This window comes from Embiotoca jacksoni, unplaced genomic scaffold (assembly GCF_022577435.1).
Source record: "Embiotoca jacksoni isolate LCO1_2020_lvr unplaced genomic scaffold, fEmbJac1.0.p SCAF_78, whole genome shotgun sequence".
NCBI classification, from domain to species: Eukaryota; Metazoa; Chordata; class Actinopteri; family Embiotocidae; genus Embiotoca; species Embiotoca jacksoni.
Genome location: NW_027185434.1, coordinates 1,018,212 through 1,038,942, shown reverse-complemented (window position 1 = coordinate 1,038,942; position 20,731 = coordinate 1,018,212). Strand labels below are relative to the sequence as shown.

The following is a 20,731-nucleotide window of genomic DNA, read 5'->3' as shown; positions in this document are numbered from 1 at the left end:
CATGTCTGTTAGCCTGTGAACGAGGAGCCTCCTCCTCCTCCTGTTTGTAACAGAGGCTCAGTTTACAGATGTGGAAACATTTGTAAATTTGTTCATATTGTGTGCACTTTTTTTGTCTTTCTCTATGCTGCTGTGCCGAGTAAATTTACCCACTGTGGGATTAATAAAGTCAAATCTAATCTAATCTAATCTAATTAAATTCAGATGTATCAGTAAGAGCATCATGTGTTAACCTTCACACAACCAACACACACGACATGAACGCGGGTTGAGTGTGTGTCTGGTGCTGCGGTGAAAGATGAGAGTAGAAAACAGTGGATGGAGTCAGCAGGAAGCAGCTGCGAGTGCTGAGCTCAGGTAGGAAAAGTCCAGTCAGGTACAAAGTGTAAAAAGAGCAGGCAAGAGTGTAAACACACACGCACACACACACACACACACACACACACACACACACACACACACACACACACACTGAGTGTCTAATGAGAAGCAGAAATGTTCTCCAAAACACTGCTACTAGTACAAACACAGTAATATGTACAACCGTCACACGTCATCACTATTCAGACTACAGCTAACGTGGCTAACAGCTAAAGAACTTCTAGATTATCTGAACCACAGGTTGTGTGTCGCAGTGGACACTGACTCACCTTCATCAGCATCACACTCCACCTCCCTCCATCCTGTTCCCATGATGACCACTTTGAAGACTGCGTTCACAGCCACGCTGCACTGTGATTGGCCGGCTGCTTCGTTTGGAGTGAACACCTGAGTCAGCTTGTCTTCAAGTCTTAGCATCAGTTATGTGAAGGACTTCAGAATAATCAGACCCACCGCGTCCACCTGTCAGCAGGTAGGTGGTGTCAGGACCCAACATGACAGCTGATGGTTCAGCGTTGATCTCTGAGGTCTTTAGGACGGAAATCTGTCGACTCACAGGTGAACGGCTGTTTCATTCAAACCAAATAACTTCACATGAGCAGGCGAATTTGTACGTCTGGTTAAACGTCCCTCACCGGCCGGGTGGAGGCAGACTGAGCATGCTCTGTGAGCCTCAGATCAATTTCTAAAAGAAGCCGTCCACCAGTTTGCAGCAGAGAGGAAGTGTTTTCCTGCAGGACAGTATTGTTGTAATGCCTGTCAGTGGCAGCAGGGGGAGACAAACGTCCTCACAGGAACTGTTGTCTTCATCGCTTCCAAAGTGCTTCATCTGGTCTGACTCAGGTGGTGATGTCATGAAATTGGTCGCCATGGGAACAGGTCCCTCCCTCTTGTGCACTGGCACACACACACATACACTATTGCTAACACAAGAGAACGGAGCACAAACAAAAAGATCTACAGTTTATCATGTCGAACAGTTTCTGTTGAGAGTCTGGTCACCGCCTGTTCCTGTTTCACTCAACAGGAGCACAGCGGGATTGGGGGGGGGGGACTGCAGCAGGGGGTGGTATCTGCAGCAGCGGGGTCATGTGATGTTTCATATTTGGCACTACAGTTTAAACCTCTCGTTCAGCCTGAACTTTCTTGAATCGGTTCTCTGATCGGTTCTACACTGAGACGTCCCGTCATTAAAGGCTACTGGGAATGAAAGCGGAAACTCGTTTCGATTTAAGGATATTTACACGATAAAAGGTCAAAGGTCATCAGGAGACACTCATGTTTGGCCACCTTCTTTATTTTCAAACTCAATTAGGCAACTAGTTCTTCACAGGAGGAGCAACTGATGTCAGCGTCACCTGATGTCAACAGTGGTTACCTGCAGTAACTCCAGTTCCATGAGGATGCTGCTCCCTCATTAAAGGCCAACACATGTTTAGAGGGTAACAAAGCTGCAGCGACCCAACTGTTCATGTCCTCCAACATATTCTAATAGTACCAAACAAACCGACAACAACACGCTACATCAAACGTCACATTAAGAGGATGAATTCTTCTACATGATCAGGAGTCAGATTTTCAATCAGTTACACGTCAAAAAAGTTAAATCAAGAACCACTGTTCATTTCAATAAATCAGATATTCCTGATTAAAGTTCACAACTTTCATTCATTAAAAAACAGGAGGATAAAACTAGAGTGGGCGTGTCTCAGTGACGGACACACCCACTCCAACATGCAACACAAGGACCCGCCTCCGTCTGTCTCCAGTGTCTTCCACTCAGTCTGCTGCCAGAGGACAGGCTGGAGGACAGGCTGTAGGACAGTGTTGGTGGCGTCCAAACCGTGAACAATAAATTACTATTTACACGTTAGTCAAAGTTCCATCAACTGGCGGTTATGTTTACAACAGAGGATAAAAAAAAAACGTGTTCCCATTCAGCGTAAAAAGACTACAAATCCCAGAAACCCCTGCTTCTACAGCTCAGAGCTACAGGAGCGTGTGTGTGTGTGTGTGTGTGTGTGTGTGTGTGTGTGTGTGTGTGTGTATGTATGCGTGTGTGTGTGTGTGTGTGTGTGTGTGTGTGTGTGTGTGTGTGTGTGTGTGTGTGTGTGTGTGTGTGTGTATGTATGCGTGTGTGTGTGTGTGTGTGTGTGTGTGTATGTGTGTATGCATGTGTGTGTGTGCGTGCGTGCGTGTGTGTGTGTATGCGTGTGTGTGTGTGTGTGTATGCGTGTGTGTGTGTGTGTGTGTGTGTGTGTGTGTGTGTGTGTGTTACACAGTGTTCTCTTCAGCAGTAGGTTCAGCATTCGATGTCTCCAGGAGAGTCTGTTGGACTGCAGAGACAAAAGAAGAGACAGGTTAACTCTATGAGACAAAGGACAAGAGACAGAAACTGCTGGCAGCCTGCTGATGTCCGGTTGATGTCCAGCTATGGATCTTTGGTAACATCATCAATGAAGTGACAGGTGAAGAAATACAGAAAGTAAAATCACAGTTTAAATCAGCAGGAACACAAAGTCCGTCAAACAGTGATGTACTGAGACATGATGGTGGACATGATGCAGTCAGCAGGAGGACGGACAGGCGACGTCCACCGGAGACAGAGAAGACTCTGAATACTTCACTTTTAGTTTTTGTAACATTTGTAACAATTTTCATAAACAGGTTTGATGGAAAGAAGAAAGTTAATTGTGTCCATTTAAAATGGGATGTGCAACATAATGAGGTGAGTTTCAGAGAAGGAGTCTCACGAGATGGGATGGCAACCAGAGAGAACAACCAGTTTAAAGATGACATCATCATTAAACCTGAACACACTGATGTGTTCAATCTTCATCATCCTGTTTTCATGACTGTGGAACTGATGTGTGAAACTAAGATTCATTGGTGTCACTGAATCCTACACACACTCACCATCGGATACCTGCAGCATCACCTGGGAGCTGCCTTCTGATTGACTGCCTGCTCTCCTGCAGGACAGGGTGTGTGTGTGTGTGTGTGTGTGTGTGTGTGTGTGTGTGTGTGTGTGTGTGTGTGTGTGTGTGTGTGCGTGCGTGCGTGTACCTTGTGGTTCTGTAGCCACCACTACTTCAGGGTTCTCAGCCTTCACCATGTCAGTGTTCAGACTCTCTGTGGAAACAACAGAACAGTTTGTGAGTTCACAGCTGCAGAGGATGAAGAGGATGAAGATGATGAAGAAGATGAATCTGTGGTCTCAGCTTCAGCTTGTGTTCTCCACCTGCTCTGTGGAGCAGTTCCTGGAACAGACGTTTCCATGGAGACGGCAGGCTGAGTGATGATGTTCTGAGTAATTATGAACTTTGACACCAGAGTGAAGTGGTTTCTGATGGAAAAATAATGAACTCATCATACTTGTTGAATGTTTGTCTATCACAACATGTTCCTATTGTCTCAAGGAAGGAGCCATTTATCTGTGCACGGCATGGTCTCAGACGCAACGTCTCAGACATGACGTCTCCGTGTCTTGATCTTGTGACCTACGACCTCACTCAGTACTATCTGTGCACAGCATGGTCTAATTTACGACGTCCATATGTTCTTAATTTACGACGTCCATATGTCCTTATCTTGTGACCTACAACTGAACTCAGATGTAAAGGGAATGGGGTGAGTGTCAACTGCTTGTCACACTGTATAAAAGCTGCCCTACGGAGGAGAGACGTTGAGCAATGCTGGACATCCTTCTTTGAGTGTACATGTATTTGCTCCTTCTTGCAAGAATAAATGTCCGATGTGTTTGATTTTGAATACAGCCTCTGAGTAATTTTTCTGACAGTTTCATACTGTGGCTGCTGTTTTGGACCATGAACAGGTCTATGCTGGACTCAGCAGGGACCTGGACTCTGTCTTAGCTCCACTCTGACATAAAGACCAAACACCACAAACTCTCAGACCAACAGCTGTCAGAAACATTCTGCTGCGTCGTCGTTTCTCCAGTTAGTGTCAGGTGGAACAGTTTCGTCTTCTACTCTGATAAATAAGCTTCTGTTTCTAATGAAGTCTTTGAGCTGAAACAGTTTGTGAAGTTACCTCATGGATCAGTTTACTTGATCAATCAATCAATGGACAGTAAACTAATCATCTGAATAATCAATTATTGATCATTTCTGAAGGAAAACTAAACATGCTGTGACTCAGATTATCTTTTTCTCCATCACATGGAACCATTGTGAACTGAATGAAGGAACATCTGAAGCAGCTGTTACACAGTTCATGGACTGATTAATCAATTCATCAAACAAAATGTTCCTATGATCATGTGACAAGGAGGCCACGCCTCCATGCAGTGTCAGAGCTGTGTCAGCTGTGGTGGAGGACTCACGCTGGATACCGAAGCACAGCTTCTTCTTCTGGTAGGAGATGTAGCTGCTCACTGCACCCACCAGTGCCATGGCAACCGCACTCACTATCCCTGCAATGGTGCCCACCTCTGCTGTGGTCTCTGGAAACACACACACACACACACACACACACACACATACACATTGATGAACATGGATGAAATATATATATATATATTTATATATATATTTCATCCATGTTCGTCTTGGTGAAACTGCACCTGTGTTGTTGTCATACTGGTTGACGTGGCCACTGTCCCCACTCTGGCGCCCCCCTGTGGACACAGAGTTACCATCTGACCTCTTCAGGACTTCAATAAATAACATGACTTCATCTAAAGGTCCTTGTTACCTTTTCCTTTATCTGGTTTGTAGTTGTTGTCTTCACCAACAGCAACCAGGTCGCTGTCAGAAAACTGACCTGCAGATACAAAGACCATCATCAGTGACGATAAAGACTGACATAAGATAATAATCACTGGATTATAGACGGATATCAGATAATAATCCTGGATTATAGACGGATATCAGATAATATATACGATCACTGGATTAATGAAATGTAGCGAATATCAAACAATAACTGAGGATGTGAGAATGGACTTTATAAAAACTATAAAGATCAGTTCAAAACACAAACACACAAAGAACATGTGAAGAAGACACAGATGAAGATGACCTAATGACCCGATGACCTGATGACCTAATGACCCGATGACCTGATGACCCGATGACCTGATGACCTTTGGTTCTCTGCGGTTCTTCACACGCTGACTTTAACTCTACTATTCTTATGAGGACTCAACCACCCACCTCCCGGCCCCTTGTTCTTATCCTTCACACCAATGTCATTGTTGGGGTCCAAAGCATCAGCCAGGTCCAAATCACCAGCAGCTGCAGTTCAAAGGTCAACAATCAAAGTTACTGCAAAGTAAAGGTCAAATACAGGGTTAAAATAACAGGAGTGAACAGAGAGAGTCAGAAAGTAAAGAAACTAAATACTGCTGAATGTCTGACTTCCTTTTTGAACACAGCATGAAGTCAGAGGAGGAGGAGCAGGAGGAGAACTAACAACAGACCCTCAGGAGCCTCCTCTCTCTCACCTGGCTTGGGGCGGGGCTTGGCGGTGGGCTTGGGGCGGGGCTTGGCGGGGGCCTTGGTGCCTGCTGGGACTTTAGGAACAACCTTGGGCGGAGCCTTGGTGGTGGTGACATCCAACAGTTCCATCAGATCAAAGTCTGCAGAGAGAACCTACTGTTATAGGATGTAACTTCATCTACACAACTGGGATTTCAAAATAAAACCTCTCATTTATCACATTATATTATATCACATTATATTATATTATATTATATTATATTATATTATATTATATTATATTATATTATATATTATATTATAGTGCAGGGTTCTTATAGAACATGTTGTATCAGTGGCATCTATGTGGTCCTCACCTCCTCCTCCTCCTCCTCCTCCTCCTGATGGTGCTGCTGGTCTTGGTGTCACAGACGCTGCTGTAAAAGACATTAATTATATTCATAAAAAGGGATTATTCCTTCTGCTGTCATTCAAAAGTGAAGAGCAGCATGTCAGTTCCCCATCAGACCTGAAACAGAGCATCTGTTCACTCTGGGAGGAAACAGGTGGGAGGGGCTTCACTCTGGGTGGAAACAGGTGGGAGGGGCTTCACTGCACTCACCTGGTTTACTGTCACCATCACCCAGAGCATCAGCCAGGTTTAAGTCGTCTTGAGACAGGACTCCTGAGGACAGAGGACAGGGGACAAAGGGAGGCCACACTGTCAGAATCTGTCAGACTACAGACAGAAATAATGAGATGATGATGAACTGATCACTTTAGTCAAACTTCCAGATAGAAACTGCACATGGATGATAGAAATATTGATCATTTCACTGGATGAGATTTGATCCGTCAGCAGACTCTGATTCATTTCACTGCTATTATTCAAGATTCATAGAAATATGTAGAAAATAAAGATGTTTTCATTTAGTTCAAGCAGTGTTAATAAACAAGAAAACAAACATAAACATCAGAAATCAGAATTCAATACAAACAAGCAGAGAGAGACTTGGGCGGTGACCTTGAGTCTGCGAGGTGTGTGCATAGCGTGTGCATAGTGTGTGCATAGCGTGTGCGTTCCCTGCAGCATATGCAGACCAGGACCCAGGGCCAGGACACAGGACACAGGACCAGGACCCAGGACCCAGGACAAAGGACACAGGACCCAGGACCCAGGACAAAGGACCCAGGACCCAGGACAAAGGACCCAGGACACAGGACCAGGACACAGGACACAGGACCCAGGACAAAGGACACAGGACACAGGACCCAGGACCCAGGACAAAGGACCCAGGACCCAGGACACAGGACCAGGACACAGGACACAGGACCATGATTTACATTGCATAATCTGCAAATTCATAAAGTGAATTGATAGACAGATTTTTTTCATTTCAGACTGAGGCTTTCCACATTCTCACCACTGAGAGAATACACCACCCATCAGTACACCACCCACCCTTCAGTACACCATCCATCTTTACACCATTCATCAGTACACCACCCATCAGTACACCGCCCATCTTTCAATACACTGCCCATCTTTCAATACACCACCCATCCTTCAGTACACCACCCATCAGTACACCGCTCATCCATCAGTACACCGCTCATCCATCAGTACACCACCCATACTTCAGTACACCACCCATCCTTCAGTACACCACCCATCCTTCAGTACACCACCCATCTGTCAGTACACCACCCATCCATCAGTACACCACCCATACTTCAGTACACCACCCATACTTCAGTACACCACCCATCCATCAGTACACCACCCATACTTCAGTACACCACCCATCCGTAAGTACACCACCCATCCGTCAGTACACCACCCATCCATCAGTACACCACCCATCAGTACCCACAGGGACACCATTCCAGCACGTGCAGCTGGACCTCAGACAGACTGGGTGTTTCCTCCGATCACATCCTAAAGATCCAACAGAACCACTGATGCCCTGAATGACCCGGTCTGATCTAGCTGCTCCACATCTGTTAGACTTGCACCTCGAGAGAACACCTCAGAGGTCCTCAGAACACCTCAGAGGTCCTGAGAACACCTCAGAGGTCCTCAGAACACCTCAGAGGTCCTCAGAACACAATGAGCCTCTAATAATCGAACCTGTTCCAACACGGGGGTCTGTGAGGAAACTTAAACACCGCGAGTGGACGGTGAGCGGCGGGGCTCTGCTCCCGGTGTCCCCGCTGCTCCCAGGTCGGTGCACCGTTATTCGGCCTTGAAGCAAAGTGCGGCACAAAAGGCAGAGCGCGTGGCAGTGCGGCGGAGCGCGGGACAAAGACTCACCTTGCAGCGGCAGCAGCAGCAGCGTCAGAGCGAGCAAAGAGCGGAGAGCCATGAGGGACAGCACGGACACACGGCCGGAACACGGAGGGTCTACAGCGGGAAACTACGCGCCTGTCGCCGCTCGGTGTGCTGCAGCCTGCAGTCCGGATAGCCGCAGTCAAGGCGTTCACTACGGCACCACGCGACACTCCCACCCGGTACCACTTCCTGCCCCTTTCAAAACAAAAGCCTACCCTCACTGCAGACATGCTGCAGAGCTCTGCTCCGCTATTATTCTATTTTAATAAACCACAAACATCTATTAATTTAAAAGGTTGGTGTCCTGCAGTTAAAGACAATTAGAGACAATTGTGTTGCAGACATTAAAAGCTGAAACAATAATTTTTGACAATTTCTTTAAAAAACAAAAAACAAATCACATTTGATTAAAATAGTTGCCACTAATTTTAATTTAATTAAAAATCACAACGTACATGACATGAGTTTGTTGTAAACTGTAAAGTGCTGCCTTCAGCACGTTTCTCCTCTTCACCTGTTCACACACAATAATGACGGTCATCTCCATCAGAGCAACACGTTTCTGCAGCATGTGTTCGATATACAGACGTAATGAGAAAAGTGAACAGTTTAGATCAGGTCCATGGAGACCATCATTTTTAGGACAGCTCATCTCTGTTCCATGATGTGTACCTCTTTCACTGGTCACGGGGTGGGGGGGGGGGGTGCGGGGGGACTGTGAACAAAGGTGCTGGACCTCAGCATGAGCACGTGACAGACCCAACACAGGAAGGATCCAGACCTTTCCTGCTCACCACTGCAACTCAGTTTTATTCATCAAAGACCAAATATAATAATAGGAGTCATCTCAGGGTTTTTTAAAGAGTAAAGTTCTTACAACAGTTCACCATGAGTGACAGCAGGAAGGAGGAACTCCAACAGAAGGTGAACCTGCTGGAGAGCAGAGACAACAAAGTGAAACCACAGATCCAGAATACCTGCAGAAGGTGCAGAGAGCAACATGCTCAAATAAATGATGATGGGTATCTTTAAAAAAAAGTTTAGGTAAATTACTGTTAATAGCCACACAAGGTGACCATGGAGAGAAATTAAAACTCAAGAGAAGTCACAACAATCAAACTACGGTGAGGCAGCATGATTAATATCAGAACTCTCTGTCGTTTTCCAAATGTCTGCAGTTAAAAAGGCCACGAGCCTGTTTGGGAACAAAGGAACAGGATTTTCTCTGATGGAGCCGGACAGTCGGGAAACAAGCCCATAAATAAAGATGTTCCATCATCAGTAAAATATGCAGTAGTGCTGCACCAATAAATGAATGAAGGAGGACACAGTTGGAAATACAATACAAACATATAGCAGGGCCTTTTCACCACTTGGTGAGGGGAGGTTAGGTGGGCGTGGCCAGCTGGAGACCAGAGAAACAGGACCTCTGATTGGTGGAGGGAACACACTGGAAGACAGAAGACCAAAGAAGAGGCAGACATGTTTGAATGATGTCGTTTTCCCCAGACAGTAACAACATGTTCTCACTGCACATTTGTTTTGCAGGTTTACTGTCTACTCACTTTTCAGATTAGATTTTAAAAATGATAAACAACATACAGGAGGCTGATCAAATGTGTTGCTGCAGATAAAAACAGTGATCCCAAACTTGTGTGGCTTGTGATGCCTCATAATAAACATGTCTGCCCTCCGAGTCATGATTCATACGGACAAAAAACAGAATGACAGAAGTGCAGAGAGACGTGTTCATCCAACGTGTCCTCTGTTTGACATCCCACTGAAACATTGGACCAATAACACGTCTGTCCTTTGGCTCCAGAACAGTTTTACATGCAGGATTTGTGTCATTAATGGGACATCATGTTGTTGGTACTTTAACTTTAGTGGACGGGTCTGAGTACTTGGTGCTGTTGGGTCTGTCAGAAATGTGCTGACGTTCAGTAAACTCACCGTTTACCACCATTATCTCAGAGTACTGCTCGTTCATTCACTATTTCACAAATAAAGGTTTCACTAATCATAAATAGTATGTTTTAGAATCTTTAGAATCTCTGTGATAATTGGATCCAGGTTTGAGCTGTGTGGGTTCTGTAGTTCTGGACGTAGACCAGGTCTAATGTGGTCGTGAAAAAAGCAGTGAAATGGCCCTTTTTTACTTTTACAAATAGAATAAATGTTTCCTAAAATAGAAAATGTGTTTCAGACTTCAGAGTTCATGTTTCATCTGAAGTGTCTGAGAAGCTTCAACAACATTTAGAGGTGTGAAAAACGGACAATGATTCAAAGGTGTAAGTAAAAGTTTCCCTTCACTTTTCCCTTAAGTACCGAATCAGAAGCTAACTTCAGCGTCGTATTAGTACTAGTAGTGGTTAGTTAGTTAGTTAGTTAGTTAGTTAGTTAGTTAGTTAGTTAGTTAGTTAGTTCTTCAGTGTTGCAGGTGTGTTGGAGGTGTTTGGGGGACTGTGGTGTCCGTCACGTGAAGTGGGCGTGGTCTTTGTCCCAGAGCTGCGGAAACAGGCTGAAGTGCCATCGAGCGGTAGCAGACACCTCGGACTATCCCGGACTATCCCGGACTAACTCGGACTATCCCAGACTATCCCGGACCGCAGAGTGCTCAGGACCAGGACTGAGGAGGACATGGGGGACAAAGCTGGGACCAGGTAAGACAATGTGTGCTGTCCGAAGATATAAGCAGCAGGCTTCTCCGTTAACTGGAGAAGAGAAAGAGGAAGTTTTCCAGTTTCTTTAAAACAGGAAACTCTGACTATGTCTAATTAAAATAAATGTACTACATGCCCACATGAGATCAACCCACCGAGCAGAACACCGGTCCGACCCAGATGGTTGACTGGGTCTCTGGGAAGTGAAGAGTTGATGATAAAAACAGCGACGGGCTCGTGACTCCGTTAAAAGGTTCGTTTCAGATGAATATTAAAGTTCGGACATCAGTCGGGGACTTCCTGCTGTGGAGGCTCGTGTTGGCTCGTGGAGGCTCCTGGCCGGATGTGGCTCCAATTGGGCCTGACTGCACGGGTACCAGAATTATTCCAGGTTTAAGGTTAAAGTCAAACTTTGTTAAACTCTGCTGGTGTGTTCAACTCAGTCCAGATCAGCACGTGGAGTCCTGGTGAGTCATGTGACCACAAATCTGAGGAGAACTATCAGAACCATCAGAACCTGAGACAGCAGGTTCATCTTCTTCATCTTCTTCTTCATCTTCGTTTTTCATCTTCATGTTCATGTTTCATCTTCTTCATGTTTTTCATCTTCTTCATGTTTTTCATCTTCTTCATGTTCTTCGTCTTCTTCTTGTTCTTCATCTTCTTCTTGTTCTTCATCTTCATGTTCTTCATGTTCCTCATCTTCCTCATGTTCTTCATCTTCTTCATGTTCTTCATCTTCATCTTCTTCATGTTCTTTTTCTTCATCTTCTTGCTCTTCATGTTCTTCTTGCTCTTCATCTTCTTGTTCTTCATGTTCTTGTTCTTCATCTTCTTCACATTCTTCTTGTTCATCATCTTCTTCATCATCATCTTCTTCATCATCTTCTTGTTCATCATCTTCTTCATCATCTTCATCATCTTGTTCATCATCTTGTTCATCTTCTTCTTGTTCATCATCTTCTTCTTCATCTTCTTGTTCATCATCTTCTTCATCTTCTTCACATTCTTCTTGTTCATCATCTTCTTCATCATCATCTTCTTCATCATCTTCTTGTTCATCATCTTCTTCATCATCTTCATCATCTTGTTCATCTTCTTGTTCATCATCTTCTTCATCTTCTTGTTCTTCATCTTCTTGTTCATCATCTTCTTCTTGTTCATCATTTTCTTGTTCATCATCTTCTTCTTCATCTTCTTGTTCATCATCTTCTTCATCATCTTCATCATCTTGTTCATCATCTTGTTCATCTTCTTCTTGTTCATCATCTTCTTCTTCATCTTCTTGTTCATCATCTTCATCATCTTCTTCATCTTCTTGTTCTTCATCTTCTTGTTCATCATCTTCTTGTTCATAATCTTCTTCTTGTTCACCATCTTCTTGTTCATCATCTTCTTCTTGTTCATCATTTTCTTGTTCATCATCTTCTTCTTGTTCACCATCTTCTTGTTAATCATCTTCTTCTTGTTCATCATCTTCTTGTTCATCATCATCTTCTTGTTCATCATCTTGTTCATCATCTTCTTGTTCATCTTCTTGTTCATCATCATCTTCTTGTTCATCATCATCTTCTTGTTCATCATCTTCTTGTTCATCATCATGTTCTTGTTCATCATCTTCTTGTTCATCATCTTCTTCTTGTTCATCATCTTCTTGTTCATCATCTTGTTCATCATCTTCTTCATCATCTTCTTCTTGTTCATCTTCTTCTTGTTCATCATCTTCTTCTTGTTCACCATCTTCTTGTTCATCATCTTCTTCTTGTTCATCATTTTCTTGTTCATCATCTTCTTCTTCATCATCTTCTTCTTGTTCACCATCTTCTTGTTAATCATCTTCTTCTTGTTCATCATCTTCTTGTTCATCATCTTCTTCTTCATCATCATCTTCTTCTTCATCTTCTTGTTCATCATCATGTTCTTGTTCATCATCTTCTTGTTCATCATCTTCTTCTTGTTCATCATCTTGTTCATCATCTTCTTCTTGTTCATCTTCTTGTTCATCATCATCTTCTTGTTCATCATCATCTTCTTGTTCGTCATCTTCTTGTTCATCATCATGTTCTTGTTCATCATCTTCTTCTTCATCATCTTCTTCTTGTTCACCATCTTCTTCTTCATCATCATGTTCTTGTTCATCATCTTCTTGTTCATCATCTTCTTGTTCATCATCTTCTTCTTGTTCATCATCTTGTTCATCATCTTCTTCTTGTTCATCTTCTTGTTCATCATCATCTTCTTGTTCATCATCATCTTCTTGTTCGTCATCTTCTTGTTCATCATCTTCTTGTTCATCATCTTCTTCTTGTTCATCATCTTCTTGTTCATCATCTTCTTCTTGTTCATCTTCTTCTTGTTCATCATCTTCTTGTTCATCATCTTCTTCTTGTTCATCTTCTTCTTGTTCATCATCTTCTTGTTCATCATCATCTTGTTCTTCATCTTCTTCATGCTCCTTATCTTCTCTGAGGAGAACATGAACCTTCTTTCAGGAACCAACCAGGAGTTTTTATGACTACTTTCACACAGAATGTGAATATCATGCAATCAAAAATGATGCTTTATTTGGTGGATGATTTTTCTTTTGGCGGTTTCACAGCCTGAATAAACAGAAGGTGATTTTCCGTTTCAGTGTTGAGACGCCCGGAGTTTTATTGATTCACATCCAGACGAACAAGAGCGTCGAAGCAAACCTGGAGGCTGAAACACTTTGAGGCTCAATATTTTCATCCAAGTGAGCGGGCGCCATCTTTGAATCCATCTTTCCTGTTCACATACATGACTGTAGCGACGGTTACCGCGGAAACACGAGGAAAGGGTTGTCCAATCAGAGCGGAGTATGTAGATAACCATCATTAAACACATCAGAGACCTTCAGTTTGAACACAGACACAGTGAGCACGTGACGGTGACCATGTGTCGGCGAGGGGGAAGCAGACATGTTGCGCCTCATGCTGAAGGTTCAGAGAAGTGCAGCGCTGCAGAAAGCTGCTGACGTGACGGATGTGAAGAGGAAGAGATGTACGAAGAGGTTTATTTTCCATGGAGGGGTCAACAGCAGCATGAAGGAACCATGACTGGCACACGGAGCTCATTTCCTGGAACCTTTCACTGACTTCCTGTTTGGCTGTTTTTTGTCTCCGCCCTGCTGCTGAGCTGTTTCCATGACAACCAGATCAGTGATTGGACAAGAAAACATACAGGAAGAAGATTTATGAAGCATACACTGTGCTGAGTCAGCTGATTACATCGCAACCTGACAAGGTCCAAACAGACTTTTTCAAACCCTCAGACAGTAAGACAGGTCATGTGACCTGGCGGGGACTTCCTGGGCTGATAGAACAACCTCCTCCTGCTGCAGTCAGACTGATGGACAGACACTTCTGAGGTTCTCCTTGGTTCTTTGTGGACCATCAGCACCGTCCTTCTGCTCAGTCTGGGCTCCATGTTAAATCTAATCCAGTTTACACTCAACTTCCTGTTCTGCTGTGTTTAAATGACAGGAAGTAGCACGTGATGAAGGCTGTTTACTGGACTCAAATGAAACACGCACTACCCACACACAGCCTGATACACACAGCCTGATTACACACAGCCTGATACACACTGTGTGATACACACTGTGTGATACACACTGTTCCTGCTCCTCTCTGAAACACTGACATGGACAAATATTTGTGATGTTCACGTGAACAAGTCAAAAGCCTCAGAGCTGCAGTGTCAGGGAACACACACACACACACACACACACACACACACACACACACACACACACACACACACAGATACACACAGATACACACACACACAGATACACACACACACACACACACACACACACACACACACACACACACAGATACACACAGATACACACACACACAGATACACACACACACACACACAGATACACACAGATACACACACACACAGATACACACACATACACACACACACACGCACACACACACACACACAGATACACACTGTCTAGACTGCATTCATTCACTCAAACTAATTAAATCTCCAGATTTCAATAATCTCTCACATCCATCTTCAGTCTTTCAACATGACGTTATTAAAAAAAACAAGTTGTCTGTACACACATTAATACACACATCAGTGTACACATCCAGTCCTGATCGGTGAATACTCACTCTGTTGTCTGTCTTCCTCCACAGAGTCTTTAAGAAGTCCAGTCCTAACAGTAAGGTGAGATCGGAGTGGGAGGAGCTTATATCTCTGGATCTTTAACCACTGGTTTATTTCAGTCTTCTTCTCTCCTCACAGATCACAGTTTATCTGGGGAAGAGAGACTTTGTTGATCACTTAGATCATGTAGATCTAGTAGGTGAGTTCACACACACACACACACACACACACACACACACACACACACACACACACACACACACACACACACACCATAGTGAGGACGTAGTCTCCGGGTCAGTGCACCCATCACCCATCACCCATCACCCATCACCGTTCACCCATCACCCATCACCCATCACCCTTCACCCATCACCCATCACCCTTCACCCATCACCCTTCACCCATCACCCTTCACCCTTCACCCATCACCCATCACCCTTCACCCATCACCCATCACCCTTCACCCATCACCCTTCACCCTTCACCCATCACCCTTCACCCATCACCCATCACCCTTCACCCATCACCCATCACCCTTCACCCATCACCCTTCACCCATCACCCATCACCCTTCACCCATCACCCATCACCCTTCACCCATCACCCATCACCCTTCACCCTGTCTACAGTGCACTGCTGGCTGGTTGTTGCATGAGCATTTGTTTAAGTGTATGTGTGTGTTTGTGTGTGTTGTGTAGATGGAGTGCTGTTTGTGGACCCGCAGTATCTGAAAGATCGAAAAGGTAAGAAAACAGTCACACAAACAGAACCAGACAGTGACTCACTGAGTGGTCGTCCATTCATCTTCGTCTTCATCCTTCCTCAGTGTTCGTGACTCTGACCTGCGCCTTTTGTTACGGTCGGGAGGACCTGGACGTCCTGGGCCTGTCCTTCAGGAAGGATCTGTATGTCAGCACCATCCAGGCCTTCCCCCCCCCGCAGGAGGAGACGAAGGCTGTGAGCCGCCTGCAGGAGAGGCTGCTGAAGAAGCTGGGTCAGCATGCCTACACCTTCAACTTCACCGTAAGACCACGAGCTCAGCTTCATACTGACACTAACTGCAGCTTCCTGTCAGCGATCAGAGATGATTAGATATTCTACTGGATGTCTAAAGTTTAGTTTGATTTCTTCTGCTCGGCGGAGACAGAAGGAACAATGTTGATATGTTAAAGCAGAAACCCTCAGAGGTCGTCGTCCCTCCCGGAGCTCTGCTGCCACATACCTGCTCTGTAAGTAGGGGAGGAACTCTTAAGTCTTGCATGGGTCCAGTGCTGCAGTCAGCCTGCAGCCACAAAGATCAGCTCACCGACCCAGTCCAGGACTCTGAAGTGAAGAGCTAAAAATGCTCCGTCCTTGTTCCCATTTCCTGTGTGTCCAGTAGTACCAGAGTAGAGCTGATGGTCAAACCTCCCTCTCTCTGTGTCCATATCTCAGATCCCCCAGAACCTGCCCTGCTCAGTGACCCTCCAGCCGGGTCCAGAGGACACTGGGAAGGCCTGCGGCGTGGACTACGAGCTGAGAGCATTCTGCGCCAAGAATGTCGAGGACAAGATCCACCAAAGGTCCAATTCAGACAACAAAGACAGAACAAGCAGGAACACTCAGAGACCCAGAGACACAGAGACACAGAGACTCAGAGACTCAGAGACTCAGACACAGAGACTCAGAGACACAGAGACACCAACAGATTCTTTACAGAACAGAAATCTACTATTACCTGGAAGCATCCAAAAGAGACAAAATATTTTGTATTGTTCTGTTCTGTTCTGTTCTGTCTGGTTCTGTTGTTCTGTATTGAATTTTTTGTCCCCATCCTGTGGAGGCCTCAGACACGTCCTCTTGTAAATGTTCAGACATGTGAAGCTGCTGTTTGCAGGAACTCTGTGCACCTGCTGATCCGGAAGGTCCAGTTCGCCCCAGAAAAGCCCGGTCCGCAGCCAATTGTGGAGACGAGCCGCAGCTTCCTGATGTCTGACAGGAGCCTTCACCTGGAGTCCTCTCTGGATAAACAGGTAACACAGCGTCACCCTGTGGGGCGTCTGTTGGGTCAGAACCACACTGCTCAGTGTCTGTGTCCTCCAGCTATACTACCACGGAGAGGCTATCAGCATCAACGTCCACGTCACCAACAACTCCACGAAGACGGTGAAGAGGGTGAAGATTTCCGGTACTGAACCCTCCACATGATGTTCAGTATACCTGAACCTCTGCTAGATGAAGTAGTAACGTGTCTGTCCTCCTCTCAGTCCGTCAGTATGCTGACATCTGTCTGTTCTCCACCGCTCACTATAAATGTGCTGTCGCCCAGCTGGAAGCAGAGTAAGTTCTCCTGACTCCAATCCTCTTTTTCAGGGACACTTCATGTGCTGTTGGTTCTTCACATGTCTGTCTGTTGTTATAGTTTTATAACGAGGCACATTAATAACAGTCAGTAACATTCATACGCAGATGATTCTACTTTAACACCTCAGACTGTTTATAAAAGAGTTCGTAGCTTCAGGTCTGTAAAATGGTTCTGATCCAGAAGTGTCTTCAGCTGCAATACCAGCGAGTGCCACTAGAGGTCGGCTCCAAAAAGCCTCCGGCTCCATAGACTCCCATTCAACTTCTGTCATCAAATCCAAAGTGAATAAAATGTGTCCATCAGTTATCTCGGTGTTGTTAGCTAAAGTCACTCCTTCTTATTAGTTTTCTGGAGGTCCATCTGAAAATAATCCCTCATTCATTAGAAAAGAAGATTAAAGAAGACCTGTTTTGGGGGGCGTGTCTGTTTGATTGACAGGCCTGTGGTGCAGTCAGGTTACAGCTATCGGTGGGCGGGACGTAGTATCGTCAGGTTTCCAATCAGATCGGTCAGATCCACCGCTGGCTCCTCCCCCAGTTTGTCCAAATAAGGTCACTTCCTGCTCCAAACCCCTCCGAACTAGCAAAGATGGTGACGGACAGAATCTGAACTGGAGGATTCATAACGTTCATAAACCAACGATGACATCACTGATGGATGATGACATCACTGATGGTTGATGGTTGGGATCGACACAGATATAATCAGCATTTGAATATCTTACAAGCATATTGAAGTATTATAAATGACGTCTCGTGGTTTTCATCTTGATTTCATAACTCACTGACAGCATTCATTTTGTGTTCTATGATTCCTCTCACCTCGTCCTCAGTGACCAAGTGTCTCCAAGCTCCACCTCCTGCCAGGTCTACACTCTGACCCCCATGCTAGGCACCAACAGGGAGAAGAGAGGCCTGGCCCTGGACGGAAAGCTGAAACATGAAGACACCAACCTGGCCTCCAGCACCATGTACACACTACACAAACTGTACACACTGTACACACATGTGACAGTAAACAGACATGACCCTCGTTGACCTCCAGTAAACAGACCGATCATCGTTTCTCTACTGTGTGGCTGTTTCAGACTGAAAGAAGGATCCAACAAGGAGATGATGGGGATCCTGGTCTCCTACAGAGTGAAAGTCAAACTGGTTGTCTCTCGTGGAGGGTAGGTCACACACTCAGTCACACACACTCAGTCACACACACTCACACCGTCCACTGCTACACACTCTGGTCAACACACCAGGATTTGCTGTGGAAACATGGGAACATACAGACGTCTATAAATCTTGAAGAAACTGAGATGTTTGACTTTACTGTTCACAAAGCTGTTGAAGTTTTATTCATTCTGGTCATAACACTGAAAAACAAGGTGGTCAGATGATCAGTGTGTGTGTGTGTGTGTGTGTGTGTGTGTGTGTGTGTGTGTGTGTGTGTGTGTGTTTAGGGATGTAGCAGTAGAGCTTCCTTTTGTCTTGATGCATCCCAGACCTGCTGACCTCCCCAGCTCCATGCCCCAGTCAGGTAAGACACACACACACACACACACACACACACACACACACACACACACACATACACATACGTACCTCCTAGCAGTGTTGTTTGAGCTTGGAGGATGAATGTCATCTAATTACTTCATGTTTTCTTGTTTCCTCAGTTGCTACGGAGACAGATGCTGCTGTGGATACAAACCTCATCCAGTTTGACATGAAGTAAGTGTGTGTGTGTGTGTGTGTGTGTGTGTGTGTGTGTGTGTGTGTGTGTGTGTGTGTTATCATCAGCTGGTTTGATGTGTCATTTCAACACTATGACAAACATGAATCCTCCTTGGTTGAATGTTTTATCGCTGATGAAGAACCTTGTGGTCCTTTGTGATCTTTAGGCCTTACGACCTGTTGTTGTCATGACAACAGCACAAACTCTCAAACATCTCTTCTGAAACCTGTTGCTGTTGGTTTCTATGGTAATATGTTGTTTTAATGAAGGCATGTGATGACATTCTTTGTGTTTTCAGTACTTCCTCTCAGGTCGATGACTTTGTGTTCGAAGACTTCGCCCGCCTGAGGTTAACAGGGTTGAAGGATGACAAGGATGAAGACCTTCCCTTCTGTTAGTGATGACCCTCGACCCCCGGAGGAGGAGGAGGAGGAGGAGGATGAATGCTTTATTGGTGCCTTCTATTCCATTGTGGCCATCAGATGTGTCATAAAGGTGTTTAAGGTGTAAATGTGCTGATGTCAGCTGAGGTTCAGGATGAATAATTCCAGCAGTCTCCACTCAACAGGTTGTATTTTGATGACAAGTGGGCTGTTGTCTTCACGTATCAGTGAATCAGAAACCTCGGACTTGTACTTCCTATTAATTTGTCTTTAACCTCATTATAATGAAATGTGTACATTTAATGTAGAACAAGCAGGAGGGCCTTAAAGGAATTAACAAGAATGATTTTCTTTTCTTTATATTTTTGTCATAGATATGATTTATTTTTGTTCAGCTGTACATTAATAGGGTGAACTAACAGTGAAAAGGTTTTCCAGGTTAAGTTGGGGATACAAGTTACATTCAATACACTTCATTTATATGTTTCTCAAAGGAAAAACTGCAAAACAAAAGTCTCCAGTTTAGAAGTTGGGTGTTAATGAGATTCATCCTGAAAGAAGTGACGGCCTGTTAGGTGTCATTCGCATCACTCACATCAGACGAGAAGCTGTTCAGGAGGAAACCAACGTTGAGGAGATGAAATGAATGTTTGAACAGGAATTTTTAAGGGTCCTTTGAATTTAGTTGTAATAAATAATTAGGGTAAATTATACATACGGGACATTTTACACTTTGAAAAACAACTTGAACAACCTGAATTATCTAAATAATCTAATCTTGTTACCAATATTGATAATGGTATTAGCCTCCCTGTAATCACTTCCATTATATGGCACCAGATCACAAAAGTCATCTCGGGGTACTTTACATGCTAAAGTTGTTCCACATCAGTTGTACTGATGGAGGTCTGCTGAGCCTGACGGATGTTCCTGTTCCTGTTTACTGCATCATCATTTAATATCCACATCAGCCATCTATAATTCACTGGACTTCTTAAACACTGTTGTTCTGTGTTGTTCACGTGCAGCGGTCAGTTCCAATGAACCAGATAAGACGTCCTGGACTTCTTGTCTGTCCACATTTCCAAACTCACTTGTTTTTATATCCAGGGTGAGTTTAGATTTTGTTTTGTTTTTTACCATGAAGAAATGTTTCTATGTGTATGGAGGACATTAGTGTGTCACTGTAATCAAACCTGACGTTTACTGAATACTAGCTGCACAATATAAGAAGAAGAGCTGTTACAAGATACTCTGTATGCTTTATGTTGCTTTAAATGAAGTAAAGAGTTCAAATAATCAACAAA

General features: G+C 44.4%; 2 protein-coding genes across 7 annotated transcripts; one reads left to right on the top strand and one right to left on the bottom strand.

Moving 5' to 3' along the window:
- Positions 1–2,436: 2,436 nt before the first annotated feature.
- cd99l2 (CD99 molecule-like 2) lies at positions 2,437–8,325 on the bottom strand. 4 transcript variants are annotated; one of them, XM_069177835.1, is made up of 10 exons: positions 8,137–8,325; positions 6,445–6,507; positions 6,200–6,256; positions 5,849–5,983; positions 5,559–5,639; positions 5,098–5,166; positions 4,967–5,020; positions 4,727–4,846; positions 3,448–3,513; positions 2,437–2,717 (listed from the first exon to the last, which is right to left on the bottom strand). In XM_069177835.1, the coding sequence occupies exons 1-10, from the start codon at positions 8,186–8,188 to the stop codon at positions 2,656–2,658; spliced, it is 759 nt and encodes a 252-aa protein (XP_069033936.1). In that variant the 5' UTR covers positions 8,189–8,325; the 3' UTR covers positions 2,437–2,655. The 4 variants fall into 4 exon arrangements, with proteins under 4 accessions (XP_069033936.1, XP_069033939.1, XP_069033935.1 ...); XM_069177838.1 differs by having other exon boundaries at positions 5,849–5,985; positions 6,214–6,256; XM_069177834.1 differs by having other exon boundaries at positions 6,200–6,259; positions 8,137–8,323.
- A 2,390-nt stretch (positions 8,326–10,715) lies between these two features.
- Positions 10,716–20,727, top strand: arrb2b (arrestin, beta 2b). Of its 3 annotated transcripts, XM_069177870.1 has the most exons (14): positions 10,716–10,817; positions 14,999–15,029; positions 15,108–15,168; positions 15,671–15,715; positions 15,799–15,995; positions 16,407–16,534; positions 16,849–16,984; positions 17,055–17,139; positions 17,219–17,291; positions 18,149–18,286; positions 18,404–18,487; positions 18,770–18,846; positions 18,983–19,037; positions 19,340–20,727. In XM_069177870.1, the coding sequence occupies exons 1-14, from the start codon at positions 10,795–10,797 to the stop codon at positions 19,437–19,439; spliced, it is 1,233 nt and encodes a 410-aa protein (XP_069033971.1). In that variant the 5' UTR covers positions 10,716–10,794; the 3' UTR covers positions 19,440–20,727. The 3 variants fall into 3 exon arrangements, with proteins under 3 accessions (XP_069033971.1, XP_069033970.1, XP_069033972.1); XM_069177869.1 differs by lacking the exons at positions 15,108–15,168; positions 15,671–15,715 and having other exon boundaries at positions 14,999–15,024; positions 15,840–15,995; positions 16,407–16,984; XM_069177871.1 differs by lacking the exons at positions 15,108–15,168; positions 15,671–15,715; positions 19,340–20,727 and having other exon boundaries at positions 14,999–15,024; positions 15,840–15,995; positions 16,407–16,984; positions 18,778–18,846.
- Positions 20,728–20,731: the final 4 nt, after the last annotated feature.